The sequence below is a fragment of the Podarcis filfolensis genome, assembly GCF_964270895.1.
Source record: "Podarcis filfolensis genome assembly, chromosome: 9".
NCBI lineage: Eukaryota > Metazoa > Chordata > Lepidosauria > Squamata > Lacertidae > Podarcis > Podarcis filfolensis.
Genome location: NC_139610.1, coordinates 17724262 through 17744697, shown reverse-complemented (window position 1 = coordinate 17744697; position 20436 = coordinate 17724262). Strand labels below are relative to the sequence as shown.

General features: G+C 42.3%; 2 protein-coding genes across 10 annotated transcripts in view; one reads left to right on the top strand and one right to left on the bottom strand.

Moving 5' to 3' along the window:
- The window catches only part of FAM114A1 (family with sequence similarity 114 member A1), a 50050-nt gene extending 29717 nt beyond the window's left edge, over positions 1-20333 (bottom strand). For 3 of the 7 annotated variants that reach the window (XM_083630486.1, XM_083630482.1, XM_083630485.1), the window contains exons 1-3: positions 3429-3521; positions 1194-1312; positions 126-440 (exon numbers count right to left, since the gene is read on the bottom strand). In XM_083630486.1, coding sequence (XP_083486612.1) covers positions 126-133 — 8 coding nt within the window. In that variant the 5' untranslated portion in view covers positions 134-440; positions 1194-1312; positions 3429-3521. Of the gene's footprint in view, positions 1-125; positions 441-1193; positions 1313-3428; positions 3556-18644; positions 18710-20229 lie in introns of those variants that run through there. The other 4 variants (XM_083630487.1, XM_083630484.1, XM_083630483.1 and 1 more) reach the window with 3 other exon arrangements.
- Positions 10924-15368, top strand: LOC310770076 (toll-like receptor 6). Of its 3 annotated transcripts, none has more exons than XM_083630300.1 (2): positions 10924-11438; positions 12418-15368. In XM_083630300.1, the coding sequence occupies exon 2, from the start codon at positions 12482-12484 to the stop codon at positions 14864-14866; it is 2385 nt and encodes a 794-aa protein (XP_083486426.1). In that variant the 5' UTR covers positions 10924-11438; positions 12418-12481; the 3' UTR covers positions 14867-15368. The 3 variants fall into 3 exon arrangements, with proteins under 3 accessions (XP_083486426.1, XP_083486424.1, XP_083486425.1); XM_083630298.1 differs by having other exon boundaries at positions 10924-11442; XM_083630299.1 differs by having other exon boundaries at positions 10924-11648.
- Positions 20334-20436: the final 103 nt, after the last annotated feature.

Below are 20436 nucleotides of genomic sequence, written 5' to 3'. Positions count from 1 at the left end.
ACCTCTCTCTATAACCAGCAACTGTGTGTATGGTCATCTAGGGACTGTGCATCACTGTTCTAACTATGACACAACTTTGTATGCTGCATGAACAAAATAAATAAGAGATTTTTTAAAAATCTTACTGGGCCATTATTTTTGTTCAGTTCTTCAGATCCAGGTTCTGGTTCAAGGCTCACAGATTCACTGCAATCGGTAGGAACATCTGTAGTTATGCCTCCGCTGGAATGTTCCACATTTGAAGGATGCCCTGAAGACATCTGGTCGCCTTCCTGTTCGTTGCTAGAGCTTTCAGAACGCTGCCTCTTATCATCTTGTATTTGTTCTGTCTTTTCATTCTGCATTGCTCTCTCAGAAGCTGAAACATTGCTGCCATGTTCCAATATTTTCTCTTGCGTAAACACTTCACTTCCGTCACCTGACATTTTTTAAAGAAAATTCTGCAGGAAAAGAAATCAACGTGTTTGTAATACAATGTTGTGATTATAGGAAAACTTAAAAAAAATAATTCTCCTATTTGAACATATTTGTGTCTCCTATTATCTAGACCGCCTCCAAATTGGCACCAGCTGCAATGCCCCCTTGGGCAGCTTACAAAGTGCTTCAGCAGTTTTTGAAGCTTTGCATAAGGTAGAATTCTACTCCTGTGCATTACATGTGGTGAGGTCAATCCCGCTTGGTCTGGGCACACAACATTGCTGTGAAGAAAAGTCTCTTGTGCACCTGAACCTGCTCAATTTGGCTGAGCTTTGAGGCCCCAAAGTTGGGACTTTAAAGCACCAGGCAGATAGCAAGGTGCTGCTAAAATGAAGGTTCCCTCCTTTATTTCAGCAATTGTTTCAATGCAACACCCTTCAAATTACCGTACTTTTCTGTCCATAAGACGCCCCCATGTATAGGACGCGCCCTATGTTTGGGGAGTCAAATTTAAGAAAATGGGGGGAGATGACACAGAGTTGTTGAGCTTTTTTGGGGGGGGATTGCCGAAAATCACTCACCAACACGCGTTGCTAAATCCATCTCCTGTCTGATAGCTGCTGACAGCCATGGCAGCAACCAATCAAATATCCACCCTATGCACTACCCATGTATAAGAAGACCCCCACTTTTTAGCATGATTTTTAAAGAAAAAAACATAGTCTTATACACAGAAAAGTACAGTAATTTTTTTGTTTTAATTATAAAGCACTTACATGGTGGTGCAAAGGTTTCGACAGCTCTTCTTTTCAAGAACAATTTGCAACTGCTTGGAGCAGCTAGAAGCATGGTGTTTGCTGCACTCATTGAAACATTTTGAATGGGGGTGGGAGACCTTGAAAGCAGCACTACGTATTGGGTTATTGGGTTGTTCTTGTTTTTATTTTGATTATGTATTTTGCGTTTTATATTGTGATTTTATCCTGTGAACCACCCTGAGACCTGCAAGTATAGGGTAGTGTACAAATTAGAAGAAGAAGAAGAAGAAGAAGAAGAAGAAGAAGAAGAAGAAGAAGTAGTAGTGACTCCTTCCTGCATAATAGTATAGAAAAAAATATGGCTGTCCCAATTTACCTATAGGGCCAGCCATCTTTTATTCCATATACTGTCCCTGTAAGGCTGCTGTATTATCATAATAAGGAAAATACAAATCCACTTGGCAGAATTTGGCTCATTCAAATAAACTGACCTAAAATGTAGAACTCTTTGACATTGTCAAAAGTCTGACTTTTGATTTATTACAGACTTTATTTTTTTAAGATTTCTTTTACCATCAATATGGTTTGACAGCCCCTAAGAGCCACTCACAACATAATAAATTAAAGTTACATCAATAAGCTACATATCTTATCATGCACCTGCCCAAGTGGACTTGAGTCCATGAAAGTTTATGCCATAATAAATCCCTTAAGTGTTTAAGGTGCTACAATACTTTTATTTTGTTTAGTTCTTGCAACCCTCTGAAATATCTTATGCCATAACACAAACAGCAAAATAACAAACCAAACTATCTTTACAGGTAATTAGTTCCAACCAGACGTGTGATGGGTAGTCACATTTATTGGTTCACATGACTGCTCTATACAGTGTTTGTGTGTGTCCATGTACATGAAACACATTTTACAACCAAGAGACATTTTACAACAGAAAGTGTATGCAGGTAATGCAAACTGAACCCTCCTTCCTGTCCAACTTAGCTTCCCACACTACAAATAACTGGTACCTATTCTAGAAGTGAGCTGTCTTTGGGGGGCAAAGTGTCAGAAGCCATTCAGATTCTGCTGTTAAAATGATAAATCCCTTCCCTGTGTTATACATGAATGGGATAGACACATGAATAAACAAACATGGCTGTTCATGTTATGTCTAGTTTGCCGCCCAGTTTACCTTTATGCTACGAACAGGTATAAATTAAACAAGCCTATGCCTTGGATTAGACTGACATCTGCTGAGAGCTAACGCCTTAACGCAGTGTTCCTCAATACTTAATCCACACTTCAAAAGGAATGGCCGATTCACACGTTACAAGAAAGAAGCGTGCATTTTACAGACATGCACACGTGGCAGGGAGCACAGGCCAATCACCAGTGCCTTGTTGTGCATACACACACACACACACACACACACACACACACCTTTTATGTTGGTGGACACAGACTCATCAAATTGTAGAGTTGGAAGGGAAGCGGAGGGCCATGTAGTCCAACCCCTTGCAATGCAGGAAGCACACTTTTCTACCTCTCATGGGCGCAGCCAGGATTTTAGTGGAGGGGTACGAAGCCAGGATGGTGTGGGAGCAGGACACCCTGTCACCTCTCTAGCAGATCTGGAAGGAACTGCCTCCGCAACAGTTGTTTTAAATTACTTGATTTGGACCCCTAATGCTCAGGAAAAAAATCTTCCTACAATTTCTACTTTTAGTTAAGTATTTTTATTTATTTATTTACTTGATGGGAAGGCGATTAAGGCGACTGCCCTCTTGCCCGTTCCTTTTTATAGGTGCGCACCGCACCTATTTTCCCAGGGAGGCGCCACCGAAAGGCGTCCTCGGGATGGCACACAGGGTCTGCCTTCCTTAAAACAAACCGATTTGCAAGCGGTTCTCGCGAATCTCTTTAGGGGAAGCTTCTCACGCCTCCATCCATCCAACGGTTGCTGCCCTTTGGAGATCTCTCCCCTAAGTATAAACCCCTGGCTGGAGACGACGGAGAGCCCCCCCCCCCGTACCCACCCTTCCCCGGGACAAAGGCTTGAGTTATGGTTGCGGCGAGTTTCACTGCTCCCGCTTGCAAACTTCTCGAAGGCAGTTACGCCGGGCTCTTCCTCGCCCATCAATACTGAAAACCATCGCCAAGGGAAAAGGAACAAACTTTTCGGCGCGAGGAGCGCTTCAAAAGTCCCCAAGTCGGCATGGGGAGCAAAAGACAAGGAGAAGCCGCGTCGCCCCTTACCGCTGAGCCGCTGCCTGCTTGGCGCGCCCCGGGCGCCTTCCGCTCTCCGCCCGGCCACGTCGGCACAGGCCGGGAGAGGGAGAGGAGCCGAGGGGCGGGAGCGGAGGGCCGGGCCGGGGGGCAGGGCTTTCTCCGGCCTGGTCCTCCCACCGCCAGGCTTGCGGCTCATCCGAAGGAGCAGGGCGGCGCGACACGAAGCGGGTAGCGCCTGCCGGCGGGCTCGGATTCTGCCCTGCTGCGAAGAGGGAGGGAAGCCCGGACTATGCCCTCTGGCGCGAGGAACGGAGCAGGCGGAGAAAGCTGCCCGCTGGCGTCTCAGTTTGGGGGCAGTTCCCAAACTTTTCGCCTCTTTCCCTACTCTGCCTTCTTCCAAACGGCAACAAGGCTCGCTGTGGAGCTCTGGGCAGCTTTTGGCATATGTCCTCCAACATTCTCAGATGAAAACAGGGACTTCCATCATCATCATCGTTATTATTTATACTCCACCCATCTGACCGGGTTGCCCCAGCCACTCTGGGCGACTTCCAACAGATATGAAAACATAACAAAACATTTTTTTTTTAAACTTGCCTATACAGGGCTGCCTTCAGATGCCTTCTAAAGTTTGTTTAGTTTATTTATCTCCTTGGCTCCACGGTCACATAATTCCATACCCTTCAACATTTCTCCGATGAAAATAGGGACGTCCTAAGGAAAAGTGGGGTCGCGGGTGGCGCTGTGGGTAAAACCTCAGCGCCTAGGACTTGCCGATCGCATGGTCGGTGGTTTGAATCCCCGCGGCGGGGTGCACTCCCGTCGTTCGGTCCCAGCGCCTGCCAACCTAGCAGTTCGAAAGCACCCCCGGGTGCAAGTAGATAAATAGGGACCGCTTACCAGCGGGAAGGTAAACGGCGTTCCATGTGCTGCGCTGGCTCGCCAGATGCAGCTTGTCACGCTGGCCACGTGACCCGGAAGTGTCTGCGGACAGCGCTGGCTCCCGGCCTCTAGAGTGAGATGAGCGCACAACCCTAGAGTCTGTCAAGACCGGCCCGTACGGGCAGGGGTACCTTTACCTTTTTTTTAAGGAAAAGTGGGACATTCCCGGATCAAATCAGAAACTGGCATGCAGAGCTTTTCTAGACAAATAGGTGCCAGCACTCATCAGTTGTTACAGTAAGTGCCACACTTTTTAACAACAACAACAGCAATAATAATTTATTATTTATACCCCGCCCATCTGGCTGGGTTTCCCCAGCCATTCTGGGCGGCTTCCAAAAAAACATTAAAATACAATAACCTATTAAACATTAAAAGCTTCCCTAAACAGGGCTGTCTTCAGATGTCTTCTAAAAGTTTGGTAGTTATTTTTCTCTTTGACATCTGGTGGGAGGGCGTTCCACAGGGCGGGTGCCACTACCGAGAAGGCCCTCTGCCTGGTTCCCTGTAAGAGGTGCTGGTACTGCGTACCCTTGACTACCCCCTGAAAAAAAAGAAAGGACTGCTGGGACAGCTTTTGTAAATTTGGGGCTGTCCCTGGAATATAGGGACCTTTGGAGGGTCTGTTGGCGACAGTGCAGGGATGGCGGGGTGAGGGGGTATATTTTCAGCATCTCATATGGCACTGCCCTAAGAATGTTTCTTCAATAAGTGAATTCCTCATAAGTTTTGTGGGGCTTGGGCTTTAGTCCTATATCTTGCATACCTTATAGGACTTGCCACAGAGTGGAGTGCTGGCCAGAGGTATTTCGGCACCTGTAGCAGACCCCCAAATGGCACCCCCCTCTTCTCCAGGGAAGAAGGGGTGAGGGAAGATCTACATCAGGAATGAGGGGGGAATAAAGATCTGCATCGGGATCTGCTGTCCCTGTGGCTCCTGTTGCTTGAGGTGGTGGCCTCACCTTGCCTCATGGGTGGACTGGTGCTAGCTGAGTATAAGGATTGCACAGTGACTCTCCACCTCCTGCCCTGCCTGGTTCTGTATAACTGATAACTTTTGATTTCTTGATACACTTAAATGTTTAGAAATGGGGTTTTAGAGATGGAAGTTGCGCATTTACTCCCTTGAAAAGGACATTGCATCCAAGGAGGAAAGTTGATGACCGAAGCTTTTTACTCCTTCCTCTTCTATGCGGCTTTGTACTTAATCTGACTTTTACCCAAATCACTTAGAAAAGTGAAAGATGGGTGATGCTTCCCGCCTCTGTATCTTGAGTGGGGGATGTCAGGGGACAGGAGAAAGAAGTGACCCAAAGGGATGATGTCCATGGAACTCAGAAATCCAAATGTATCATGGTTGTAAAATGCTTTGTGGCTCCTGCCTCAGCTTAAATTCTCCAGCTCCCTTTAAAATACTATAAGGTTAGCTATCAGGGTCTGAGCCAGGCCATTCCTCTTCCTCTTCCCTGCCCCCGCTTTCCTTTTTAACTGATGGTCAGCTGCTCTCATCTTCTGTGTCTCTTCCCCAGGACCATACTCATTCTTTTTTGTTTGTTTGTTTTTTAATTCACAGTCTAATATTTTCTTTCTCCAAAGCTGGGGAATCACTCATGCAATAAGAAGCCCTTAATTGTCTGTGGTGGTACCCGAAGTCTTTGGCCCATTGTATCATTACCGATTTAACCTCTTCATCTTTCGTATACCATTCCAATAATATCTTATGTATTTTTGACAAAGTTTTACATTCATTATTTATTATGTCTGTTTGAAACTTTGAATCTTTCTCTCCATAACCACTTTCTTTTATATCTTTTCTAAACATTTCATTTACTTGGAAATAATGCAACCAATCGTATACATAGTCTTTAACTTGTTCATATGGTTTCAATTTCCATTTTCCTCCTTCTTTGATTACCATTTCACCATATGTAATCCATTTACTTCTCATATTTATTTTCTTTACGCTCATAACCTCCAGTGGAGATAACCAATGTGGTACTTTTGGTTCCAATAAATTTTTGTACCTGTCCCATACATCTATTAACGAATTCCTGAAAATGTGGTTCTCAAAACCTTTATGAACTTTCTTTTTATCACACCATAGATATGCGTGCCATCCAAATCTGTTATCAAAACCTTCCAAATCTAGTAATTCCCTATTTTCTAAGTTTATCCATTCCTTTAACCAACATAGGCATGCTGCTTCATAATATAATTTCATATCTAGCAGGGCATAGCCTCCTCTTTCTTTTGCATCTGTTAGTAACTTATATTTTATTCTTGGCTTTCCCCCCTGCCAGATATACCTTGAAATCACTCTTTGCCATTCTTTAAAAATCCCTACCCCCTTTATAATGGGGATAGTCTGAAATAGAAATAGCATCTTTGGAAGCACGCTCATCTTTATCGTAGAAATTCTGCCCCAAAAGGACAGGTATAATATTCAATTTGATGATTGGGAAAAATTGTGGAAAGAAAATCTAAAATTTACTGCATGCATGGCATTGAAGGAAAATGTGATGAAAATGTTTTATAGATGGTACATCACACCGGTAAAATTAGCAAAAATGTATAAGACATGTAATAAGTGTTGGAAATGTAAAGAAAAAGAAGGAACGTTTTATTATATGTGGTGGGAGTGTAAGAAAGTGAAGAGTTTCTTGGGAAGCGATATATAATGAATTGAAAAAGATGTTAAAATATACTTTTGTAAAGAAACCGGAAGCTTTTCTTTTAGGGATTACAGGAAAAGAAATAAGAAGAAAGGACTGTAAACTTTTTCAGTATGCAGTTATGGCAGCAAGAATTTTATTGGCCCAGAAATGGAAACAAGAGGAAATACCGACGATACAAGAATGGAGAATGAAACTGACAGACTATGCTGAACTGGATAAACTAACTGGGAAAATAAGATATGTGAGAGACCAAAAGTTTACCGAAGACTGGGAAAAGTTTGTGGAATATCTGAAAAATGTGTGTGATGTGCAAACAACGCTAGTGGGGTTTCAAGAAGCACTGTAAAAGTTAAGATGTATTGTCAAAAAGAAATAGAAGGGGGAGGGAAGATAAATGGCAATACAATGAAGGGAATGCGTACTGAAGAATAACTATGGATGATTACCAGAGAAGCTGAAGGAAGTCCAAAATGTTTTTTATTTGTTAAAATTTGGATAAAATTGTACAATTTTGTTGGAAAATTAATAAAAATTTATTTAAAAAAAAATAATTGTCTGTGGTGGTGGCCCCATTTCACTGTCCTGCTGATAAGCACAGGACCACCTTATTTAGTTTTGGGAGAAGTGGGGGAATGCCCCCAAATGTTGCAGTGAACTGCTGGATAGCTACATGATGGTCCTGTTCAGGACTCCAGCCAGCATCAGGAACATTGCAGTACTACTGTTCAGGTTTAACAGGGGCGGTAAGAAGACTTTTTATTATTTATTTATTTATTTATTTATTTTTCACTCCTGAAATCTTCCATGGACAATCTACAAGTGCTCCACGGTTAATATTGTTAATACTTATTCAATACAACTAACTTCCACCTTGTCCTATAATTAACCAAATAGCACCACCTTTGGGTCTTAGGGAAGAATAAATCCAGTTTATGTTTGTTACAAAATGAAGCACTTTTCCTGATTATAAACAGTGTTAGGTCAGGACATCACAGGTCTTGGACTAGGGTCTCGCCAAAACACCCAGATGGCCTGCTATTGTCACCATCGGGGCAGCTCATAGGCACAAGGAGCTCCCAGCTTGGTCTCTCTTGCACTGCAGGAATGCTGCTGTAATGGTGAAATACTACTATGACTCTGTCAGCCCAGCAAAACCAAGTGACCTAAGAAACAAATAGGAACTTGGTTTATCCTACAGAATCTAACCCAGCTGGAAAACACTTGGAGTATCACTCTTTCAACTTCTTCCTTTAGCTCTAATTAATTTTCAAGGGAGGAAAAGGTAACTATGCTCACCACCTTATGCTCAAGAGGGCACTATGGTGTGTGTGCGCGCTTAAAGGCTTTGTGGACACCAGGAGAAGACCTCAGTGCAGCCATTGTGCCCATGGGCGTCATATTGGCGACTTGTATTTTTTATGTAAATAATCTCATAATCATGTTTACATACCCATTCTTTATCAAACATGTTAACACCCATGCTTTCCTCTCTTTTCCCTTGATTTTTTTTACTTATAATTCCAAATTGCCATTTTTCAATAAAGAGATGTAAAACATTTCAGTGCATTTTACTGTCTTCTGTTAATTGCAGACTAATTCCAACCTAGGAAGATGTGATATTGTTCTATTTCTGTATAGTGCCTATTTTCTTCAAATACAGAAAAAGTGATGGGTGATATCTTCATCATCGTTATCACCATCTATTAATTTATAAATTTCCTTTTACGTGTGTGTCTTAATGTGATTTACAAACATACCATAAAACAGCTAAAAATAGTTTGGAAAATAACAACAACTAAGGATAGGTTTAAAAACAATACAGAATGAACAGCTAAGGCAGATAACTTTTCGTACTCCTGAAAAAGCTTGTTGAAACAAAAACGTCTTCCATCATTTTCAGAAAGTACTGCTAGTGAGGGGCTGTCATATCTCAGATGGAATGCTGTTCTACAAAATGGGCAGCCATGCTGAAAACCCTGTTCTGAGTTGCTATTGAGAGGACCTCTCATATTTTAGAATTTCTCCTGTAAAACAGTGACCTGCTGGGTCTATAAGGGATAAGGGCAGTATCTCAAGTAACTTAGTCCCAAACTGCATAGGGTCATGCATGTTAGTTTTATGAGTTTGTGAGTGCCTTGACTCCCCTAAATTACTGGGTCTAGTGAGTGTTAGAGTTTAAGTAATGCTTAGAGTATTAAGATGGACTGGTAGAGGCTGAATTTAGCAGTATCAAAATACAGACCAAACCAGTTTTTCCATGCCCATGACATTGCCTGGGAGAAGAGCCATCAAGAAGAACAAAATGAAGGTAATGAGCAATTAACAAAGCGAATACTATATACTGGACACCAGATGGGTGTGAGCCCCTCCTTCCACTGAGAGATAGTTAAAAGAGAAAAAGCAGAATGGAGTTTTTAGGATTGCAGTTGCCTGGGTTGTGAGCTAGAGAGAAAAAGTGTCAGTCTGTTAAACACAGCAAGCTAAGCAGAGGGTCAAAGAGCCACATTTTATTTCTTTTTGAATCCAAGACTGCAGCAATGCGAGGAACAAGACCCTCTTGGAGTGTAATGCTTTGAACCCGCCAATCATAGGGTCAGGTTGTATAGATGTATAAATATCCCATGTATCATAAAGACACCCCAGTCTCCGTTGTGCCTCATTTTCAAAGGAAACGCAAAACACCTGGATCCCTGGAATCTCACACTGGGGTGAGATTGGGGTGATTTATAACAGTACCAAAACCTTAACCCAGCAGCAAATTGGCAGCCAATGCAAATCCCTCAAACAAGATATTGCATGCTGGAGGTGGTTTACTCCCCCAAGCAACCTAGCCACCAGGTGCTGCTCTAGCTGCAGCCTCCAGACCAACCTCAAAGGTACATTGAGTGCAGGCTGGTAATCCAGCCTTGAAGTTACCAGTGCTGTGAACAAGCTATACCAATCCAGAAATGGCTGTAGCTTTTTTTATCTGCCAAAACTGGCAAAAGGCACTCCTGGCACTCCACAGGAGATGCAGTCTTTATATCTAGAGGGCATCAGGTTGGCAAAGGTTGCTGTTCAATCTCTCCCACTCTTATCCATGACCCAGTCTCCATCACTCTTATCACCACTGCCACCTGCAACATCTGTGGGGATGGGGTTATCTCTCATGGAAGCACCTCAAACAACAAGTAAGGAGTAGACCATTCTTTGAGCCAGACTGATTCCTGCTCTTAAGGAGCTTCGGATGTTTCTCAAAAGCAAGAATGAATGCAGCCTTTTCAGTAAGTAGCATATTTCAAAATAAACAAAAGGGTGTTTAAAAAGAACTGCTATGAATTGAAACCGGGAATGCCATTTGAACAGGCAACACTGCCTTTTCCTTAACATGCGTGGGGGGCAGGGGGAACTCCCGGATGGTATATTGACCAGGAACGTCCAAAGTCTGTTTCGGGGGCCTAATGCAGCTCGCTGGTTGGTTTAATCCGGCCCCTGTGGCAGTTTATTTCCTGGGGTAAAATCCTAAAAAAACCTCAACAACTTCAATCCTAAAAACAGCTCAACAACTTTGGGGTAAAATAATTTTAAAAAGCTCAACGTCAATCCTAAAAAAAGGTTAACAACATTGGTTGGCCCTTTGGTCAGCCCTCACAGCCCTTCACTTCATCAAATATGGCCCTCTTTGAAAAAAGTTTGGACACCACTGGATCAGAGCGGAGAAAAAAATTAATATGGGGAGGTGACGACGGCAACCAACTCAGTAGAGAGCTAGTGACAGATAGTGCAAAAGCAATAGCAGTTGTATTGTAGTTTAACAGGAAGCAAGAAAACAAACAAACGAACAAACAAATATTTTATTACTTCTAGGCAAGTGTTGTTGTTGAATTACAGAATTGTAGAGTTGGAAAGGACCCCCTAGGGTCACTTAGTCCTGCAATGCGGGAATCTTAGCTAAATCCTCTACGACAGATAGCCATCCAACCTCTTCTTCGAAACCTCTCAAGGCCCCCAGTCACTGAGCTTGTGCGCTGCTCTGCGCTTTCTTCCTCCCTTCTCTGACAGAAAGCGGGGGTGGAGCTGTGGGAAGGCAATGGGGCCGGACAAGTGCAGAGTGGGACGGGCTCTTTTTCTAGCTCCCTCCCCAACAAATCTGAGGCAGGCAGACTTCACAGCAGCAGCAGCAGCAGCAGCAACAACAACAGGCGAGCCGCGGTAGCTGACGTTATGCACCCGTGCGCTTCGGCGGCCAGAAGTGAACTCCGTCTCGACTTTTTCCCACGGTGAACAAAGCAGGCAGTGAGAGCAGGAGACCACCGTGGTGGAGCGTGGTGCTGGTTTTCTTTGCATCACGCGCCTTCCCTTCTTGAGTGCCCTGCGATCCTGTGCAGCGCCCCTCTACTCGGATGCAAGCCCCCTCGAACTCAGTGGGACTTACTCCCAAGTAGGTGAGTCTGGATCGCTGCCTTAATTTCACTTCCCTTTTCCCCACCACCCGGAAGAGAGGGGCTCGTTCAGCTTTTGTTTCTGTTGCTGGAACTGACGAAAACATCAAGTTCCCTCAACATAACTTGTCAGATGCCATAAACTTGAATCATAACTTGAACATGCCAAGTTCCTTCGACAGTGCAGCCCGGTATGCGTGTACTCAAAAGTAAGTCTACTTGTTTTCAATACATACACAATTTTATTTGTACTTCGCCTATCCACAGTTCAGACCATGATCAAGGCGGCTTACCACATTAAAAAATACATAACCACAACAGTAGTCATAACAGTAGTGTACTCAAAAGTAGTCATAAACAATAAATGAAACATTAAAAAATACAAAACCAAACTGAACAATTTCCACATATATCACAACCAAATCTAAAATAAAGATACAAAAAACCAACAACAATGCTGTCCTTGAGGGACATCAAGGCTTCAAAGGAGTCACAGAATCATAGAACTGTTGAGTTGGAAGGGACCACAAGGGTCATCTAGTCCAACCCCCTGCAATGCAGGAATCTTGTGCCCACGACTATGAGATTAAGAGTCTCATGCTCTATCCAAGTCAAATTTTCCCATCTCCTCTTTCTCATCCCCTAGGCACCCATACCAGGGTAGTGTGTATCCTGGTAGTCCAGGACTGTTACCCCAGTCCTATAGGCAATGCACATCCATTTAGTCACACATTTGCTATGGGAATAGAAAAGACACCCCTTCACACCTAAGTATCAAAACTTCATTGTAATCAGAATACGTTTCTTCAGAACATGTGTCTGCTTGTGTGTGCATGCACATACATCTTCATGGTTCTCATCAACTAAAACAAATAGGAAATAAGAGTCCAAGGCATCCAGGAATTATAGCTGCTATAATTCATTTTGAACTTCTTGATGTGATTTCATTAACATGCTGCTGCATTTCTCCTCCTACAGGCCTGTGGTCAATGTGGAGTGATGAAAGTCACCAGTAAAAACATTTAAAGTATCTTCATGCACGATGGTAGATGAAAGAAGTTCAGTCACCAACCATTTCCTTAGTGCCTTCCTCCTTGCAATAATCTTCTGGAATAACATCCAGTGTTCTGCGGGGAAAGGATTGATTATGGACTTTTCCAACAGATTTCTAGTTAAAGTACCTAAGAACCTTCCAGCACAAATGACAGTGTTGGATTTGTCATATAACAGTATCGCTGAACTTCAGATTTCAGATTTCAGTTATTCTTCTAAGCTCCAGGTACTAATTCTTTCTCATAATCTCATTGGAAAGCTGAACTTCAGTGTCTTCCAATACAATGAAGACTTAGAACATCTAGATCTATCCTATAACAACTTGCAAAGTATTTCTTGTCATCCTGTTACAAGTCTCAGGCATCTAGATCTCTCTTACAATAACTATGTAGACATGCCCACATGCCCGGAATTTAGCAAAATGTTGAAGCTGGAATATCTTGGCCTCAGTGCTAGAAGAATTCAGAAATCAGATTTCAGTGTTCTTGCACATTTACAACTGGAAACTCTGTTCTTAGGCCTAGAAGACCTCTCTGAATATATCCATGGAAATCTTCCAGTGTTCAATACAAGGAGCCTTCAGATTATATTCCCACCAAACAATGATTATCAAGTATTGCCAGATCTAGAAATCAATGTAACAGAAAGTATAGAGCTGTCAAATATCCAAGAAACACAAGTCAATGACTTAAGAATTTTCCTGCTGAAACTTAACAAAAACTCAACATTACTAAACTTAACACTGAACAATATACAATGTGACTGGGAAGACTTCATTGAAATTCTTCAGACTGTATGGGAATCAACCATTGAATATTTTGTTATAGCCAATGCATCACAGTTGGAAGCTCCAAATTCAATAGAGTTTAACTATACAAAAACTTCACTCAAAGCTTTGACAATTAAGCAGACTACATTGACTACATTTCGTTCTGATGCAAAATATCTGTTGGAATTGTTTTCGGAGATGAACCTTACAGCCTTGACCATTTCTGATGCAGGTTTGATACACATGCTTTGCCCTTCAAACCCCAGTCATTTTACTTACTTATGTTTTTCAAATAACAGTTTTACAGACACCGTTTTTCAAAATTGCAAGGACTTAATGTTCCTTGAAAAGCTCATTTTAAAAAGCAATCAGTTCAAAAAACTTGTCAGAGTAAGTTTAATGACCAGTCACATGGCATCTTTGAAATATTTGGATATGAGCCTGAATTTATTGCAATATGAAGACCATGAGAATAAGTGTGACTGGGGTAAAAATCTGGTTGAATTAGATTTGTCATTTAATAAGTTGTCTGAATCAGTTTTTAGATGTCTGCCAGTCAATATTCAAATGACTGATCTTCAAAACAACCAGATTTCAAGCATTCCCAAAGAGATTACTGAGCTGACGGCTTTAGAAGAAATAAATTTGGCATCCAATAAACTAGCTAAACTGCCTGGATGTGGTCAGTTTAGAAATCTGAGGTTCCTGAATATAGAAATGAACTCTGTTGTCTCACCATCTTCTGAATTCTATCAGACATGTCAAGGCATCAAACAGCTAAAAGCAGGACACAATCCATTCACATGTACCTGTGAATTAAGACAGTTCATCAGTCTTCAAAAGCAAGGATCTATGGAGTTGGTTGATTGGCCTGACACTTATGTGTGTGAGTACCCAGACTACTTAAGGGGGACCCTTTTAAAGGACTTTCACATCTCTGAAGTTGTTTGCAATGTGAGTCTTCTGATTACGATAGTTATAATTGTTACCGTGGTCTTAGTAGCCACTGTTTCCTTCCTCTGCATCCGTTTTGACGTTCCATGGTATTTGAAGATGATGTGGAAGTGGACTCAAGCAAAACACAGGATTCGGAAGAGTAATCCTGAAGACCTGCTCCCCAACATAGAGTTCCATGCTTTTATCTCCTACAGTGAACATGATTCTGAGTGGGTGAAAAACGTATTGATTCCAAACCTGGAGAAGGAGGATGGTTCCATACGGATCTGCCAGCACGAGAGGAACTTTGTTGCAGGCAAGAGCATTGTGGAGAATATCATAGACTGCATTGAGAAAAGTTACAAGTCGATCTTTGTGTTGTCTCCTTACTTTGTGCAGAGCGAATGGTGTCATTATGAGCTCTACTTTGCCCATCACAAGTTATTCAGTGAAAATGCTGACAGTTTAATCCTGATTGTGCTGGAACCAATCCCTGCATACATCATTCCTACCAGGTACCACAAACTGAAAGCTCTCATGGCCAAGAGAACGTACTTGGAGTGGCCAAAGGAGAAAAGCAAGCATGGACTTTTCTGGTCTAATCTTCGGGCAGCCATTTACGTTAAACTGTCCAGGAACGAAGAAGAGCGAGCATTTTCACTGATTTAAATTTATATTAAAATAATCATATGCAGATTTCATTATATCAGTAACGTTCATGTTGTATGGCATGGGTAGGCAAACTAAGGCCTGGGGGCCAGATGGTGCCCAATTGCCTTCTAAATCCAGTCCGCGGACGGTCCAGGAATCAGCGTGTTTTTCCATGAGTAGAATGTGCCCATTTATTTAAAATGCATCTCTGGGTTATTTGTGGGGACTGCCTCGTGTTTTTACATGAATAGAATGTGTGCTTTTATTTAAAATACATCTCTGGGTTATTTGTGGGGCATAGGAATTCGTTCATTTCCCCCACCCCCCAATATAGTCTGGCCCCCCACAAGGTCTGAGGGACAGTGGACTGGCCCCCTGCTGAAAAAATTTGCTAACCCCTGTTGTATGGTTGAATAATCATGTTAAGCTTCCAAACAATGAAGAAGTCGTTTAGAGTTGTAGCATTAAAGTCAGTTTTCATTAAGCTGAATTTATATAAAAATAAACAGATCTGCTGGTATGAGAGGAACTTTTGTGCACCCATGTATTGTTGAAAATATCAGAGACTGCTTTGTGAATAGTTAGTCTTTGTGCTGTCTTCCAATTTTGTGCATTGTGAATGCCTATCAAAAAAGTACCGGTATTTACTGAAAACACTCATTTTGTTAGAATGTACCCCTACATATATAATTCCTGCCAGGTATCACATACTAAAAGCTGACATTGCAAAGGGAGCCCACTTAGACCAAGCAAGAGAGAATAGGAAGCATAGAGTTTTATTCGTACATATTAAGACAGGAATTCATATTAAGCTTGCTGTATTTATGCTTTCATAGTTATTATACCTATAATAACCTTAATATAGCCTAGCTGTAGGAAACCAGCTATTTTGAAAAATATGAAGGTGTCATATAATGGTCAGAGTATTCGTCTATCTACCCCAGTATTGTCTACTCTGACAGCCTTTGGCTCTCCAGGGTCCCAGGCAGATACTCTTTCCTATTATCCACTGCTTGATCCTTTTAGCTGGCAATGCCAGGGACTGATTCTGGGGCTTTCTGCAGGCAAAATATTTATTTATTTAATGCATTTCTATATTACTCTTCCATTAAAAATCTTCATACCATTTTACAATCACCAATAAAATCTAATAAATAAATAAAAGGCAGCACTAAAAACAACCACAGCAGGCTGAAAGCCTGGTAAACTTTAAGTCTTTACCCTTGCACTTAAACTCATTTGAGTACACTTACGCATTCTCGAAGGAGAGACTCAGCTACCTTTTGGAAAATTGTTGCAAAGGGATGGCAAGACTCCCCCTCCAAAGTGGAATACTCCATCCCTGTTGGGGCATGGGAGTCATACTTCCAATCCCTTTACACAAAAAACATCTACAGGCTCAGTCCCTATCTCTTAAGTGATACCAGGGCTGAGTGGCCCCCGGTGTCAACTGAAGAAGCCCGCAGGCTTATTCAGTCTGTTAAACCTGGCAAAGCTCCTGGCGGCAGACAATATCTCCCCTGAACTCCTCAAGGCCAATGCTGAATGGTGGGCCCCAGTGCTTGCTGCCGTTTACCAGCATAGATCAATCGGCTACCATCCCAGAGGATTGGGGACTAGCAATCATCTTCCCAATATACAAGAAAGGGAGCAGGTTTGACCCTCCTAATTACAGACCAATTAGTCTCCTAAGCATTATTAGTAAACTCTGTGCTGCCCACTTACGTAATAAACTTGAGGATTGGATGAAGCGAGAATATGCCCTTTCAGAAGCACAAGCTGGTTTCAGGGCAAACCAATCAACTTTAGACCAAGGCCTAGTACTCCAACATCTTGCGGAAAAATATACCTCAAGAAGAATCCCTCTATGCAGCTTTCATCTGCCTTTGATTTAATATCACAAGATAGGCTTTGGGAAAAACTAAGTGCCTCAAACATAGACAGACATCTACTGCGTCTCATCCACAGCTTATACGAAAACATTCGGGCCCAGGTTGGGTGTGACCGACAGGGCCATTTATCTAAGGAAATACAAACCTACCATGGTGTAAAACAAAGCTGCGTCCTTGCTCCCATTTTATTCAACTTCTATATTTACTCCTTAGTAGGAAACATGGAGAAAGAAAATGCCCACCCCCCTAAATTGGCTGGTACGCCCCTCCCGGTTCTCTTGTACGCAGATGACACAGTTCTAATTTCCTTCTCCTGTGTGGGCCTAAGAAAACTTTTAAGATCTCTCACAGCCCATTGCAAAGACGAACAATTAACAATCAACTACACTAAATCCAAAGTCATGGTGTTCTCTAAAAAAAGAATGAGACACAAATGGAGAATTGATAATTGAACAGGTATGGTATCGTCTTTTAAATACTTGGGCATAACCTTTCAGGAAAAGAGGTCGTAGAATTACCAGGTTAAAAATACTATTGCAAATGCCCAAGTATCTACCAAAGCCCTTATAAGGTATTTCTATGGAAAAGGGGGCCAATATATTCCGGCAGCCTCTCAGGTCTTTGTTACAAAAGTATTAACACAGCTGACATACGGCTCCCAGATTTGCAGCTTCCTAAATCTTGGTCCCTTAGAATCCATCCAAACTAAGTTTTATCACTGCGTGTTAGGGATCCCTTCTTGCGTGTCTAACATAGCTGTCCTCTAGGAGGTTGGGCAAATCCCTGTCAGTGCTTGGATATGGACCCTGAAGATCTATTATTGGTTAAAACTTATTTTTTCCCCTGTCGGGTTGGCACCTGTAACCCTACTGGATTCCTACTAATCCAAATGGAAAGCTACACTGCACGAAAAGCAAAGAGCTTGAGGTTTTCCCCACAGGCCCTGATAGCTGTAGGTTATGAGAAAGCTAGAGCAATAATCCGCCAATGAATTTGGGATGTGGAACTACAATGCCATGTGAGTGAGATGAATAAACACCCAGCAATAAAAGACAATGGGAGAGGGTTCACCTCAGCAGTATATCTGTCCAAATTACAAATACCTAAATACAGACAGCCGTTTACCCTCACCAGGTTCAACGTGCTGCCATCTGCCTTATTGCAGGACAGATTCAAGGGCAAACCATACGCAGAACGAGTCTGCCCCTGCGGCTTGATGGAGGTAGAAACTGTCTCTCATGTCTTGTTACGCTGCCGTTTCTCCGGGGATATACGCTCGGTATTTATCACCCCTGTTATACAAAAGTCTCCAAATGGGTCCAAACTTCAATGTCTAAAACTCCTGGTAGAGGACAAGGATCCAAAGATCACGCTAAGGGTGGCCCAATTCTGTGCGACTGCCATAAAACTTAGGGAACAAGCTGTACAGTGGATGCTCGGGTTGTGAACGTGATCCGTGCCGGATGCACGTTCGCAACCCGCAGCAGTTGCAACCCACAGCGGTGCGTATGTGCACGTGCAGGTTGTTTTTGGCGCTTCTGCGCATGCACAAAGCGCAATTTAGCGCTTCTGTGCATGCATGACTGCTGAAACCCGGAAGTAACCTGTTCCGGTACTTCCGAGTTTCGGCAGTCTGTAACCTGAAAAAACGCAACCTGAAGCTTCTGTAACCTGAGGTATGACTGTATTACCAAAATGATTAAATAACAATTTTAGGTTATATTTTAGTGATTAAGATTTAACTTATATATTTTTAACTGCTGCTATATCTGTATTGTCCCTGTTATACCCAATTGCAATTCAATGTATCCCTATCGTGCTTTATGATTTTCCTGATATTGTAAGTGAGTCAGAACTAGTCTGTGACCGTAATAATAAATTCATTCATTGATTCATTCACTTACGCATGTTCGTTGCCTTGTTTTATATTCTGAGATGTTGCAGTGTATAGTTCTGGTTGCCACATGACCTGGGGAAGAAAAATATTACCGGTACTTGGAAAAAGCAGTCATATGAGCATAGGTCTAGAAACTGTTTTATACATTGCTGACCTATGAAAGTAATACACCCAAGCCTTATTTCCTACACCAAACCTTTCTTGAATGAGAGCCAGTGCATATTATTTTGTATAATTCCTATTTTGAATATAAGAATGTCAGAAAGTAGGGGGCAAGTAGTATAATTTATACAGTAGGTTGGGAAGCCAGACCAAAGAACCCAGGTCATAATCCTGTTTTCACTAGCCTGTGAGATATAGTTCCTTGCTCAAGACCAGGGGTGTGGAACTTGCGGCTCTTTGGACATTGCTGAGCTCCAACTGCCTTTTGTTCCAGCCAGCACAACTAATGGTTAGGGACCGACAGGAGTTGTAGTCTAATTACATTCAGGGGATCACAAGTTGCCCATCTCTGTGGCATGGCTAAGTAGAGATCCTGTACGTTTGTGGCATGTAGCCAAACTTTTGCAGTGTACTCTCTGCTTTCCACTGTGTGATAAATGTTTCTGTATTGGGGAGGGAGCTTTCAGCCCGTTTCATCTATATGACTTTACATTTTGGACATCCCTTTCTGAAGTACACACTAGGAATCATATTATTGAAGTCAGTGGGTTTACTTCCAGGTAAATGGCTTATAAATATTTGTAGGGCTGTCTGCCAGTAAAATAATGTTTAGCTGATTAGTCATAGGAGTAATAGAAGAGTGAAATAATAATACTATTTCATTAACACTTCAAAACACTTCCCATGCTTAAGAACTGCTGCCTGAATTCCCCCCCCCCTTCTTTCTGCCAGTGGCTTGTCCTTTTGTGTCTTATTGGGTTATGGTTAAAGAAGAGAGCTTAACCATGATCTCAGGTTTGGATCATTAACTTCTCATTTCTTTCAATTAGAAAAATGTAAGCAAGTATGTTCACTCGGATGTAAGCTCCTTACTGTCCTGGGAACTGTAGTTTGGTATGGGAATTGAAATTGTAGTTCTTTGAGGAGTAAACTACACATCTCCCAGGGTTTTTTTTGGGGGGGGGATGTGCTTTAAATGTGTAGTACGTACATGTTTAGGCTTGCAGCCATGACTGTGATTAAATGTTCCTATATAGGGGGTCCAAGTTGGTGTGTACAGTATATAGTTTGTTTAGCCAAAGCGGAATTACAAATTCGTATTTATTGCTGTGAGGTCCACAGATAAGAAGCAGCACTCCACTCAGCAGCTTAGGATGGTTTTTTGCTCTTCATAAAATCACCAGGCAAACCTGTATCGGGAGATTTTTAATGTCTAATATTTTACAATTTTTTATGTGCTGGGGGAAACCCAGCCGAATGGGCGGGGTATAAATAAATAAAATATTACTATTATTATTAGACAAAATAAATTTGAGTGCAGCTGTTGCTGTTTTGGATTTTATTGCGGTAATTTTTTTTGGGACTGGCATTTTTTGCCTTTATTTGTTTGCCTTTCACACAATTATCCTGACAACCAAGCCCCTACCTACTTGCTTTCCAGGTTTCTTTGGGTTTCCTAGCTGGGCTCACCATGAACACGAAGCGCATCTTGGGCAGGAACAAACATGCTCCCAACAGCCCAAAACCAAACCAGGGACTGAGGTGCTTTTGCTTCAAAGAGCACTTCCTCTAAAAGCCAAAACACACACCCCATAACTTATTCCTTGTAACTGAAGTGGGGGAAACCCGTATTTCAC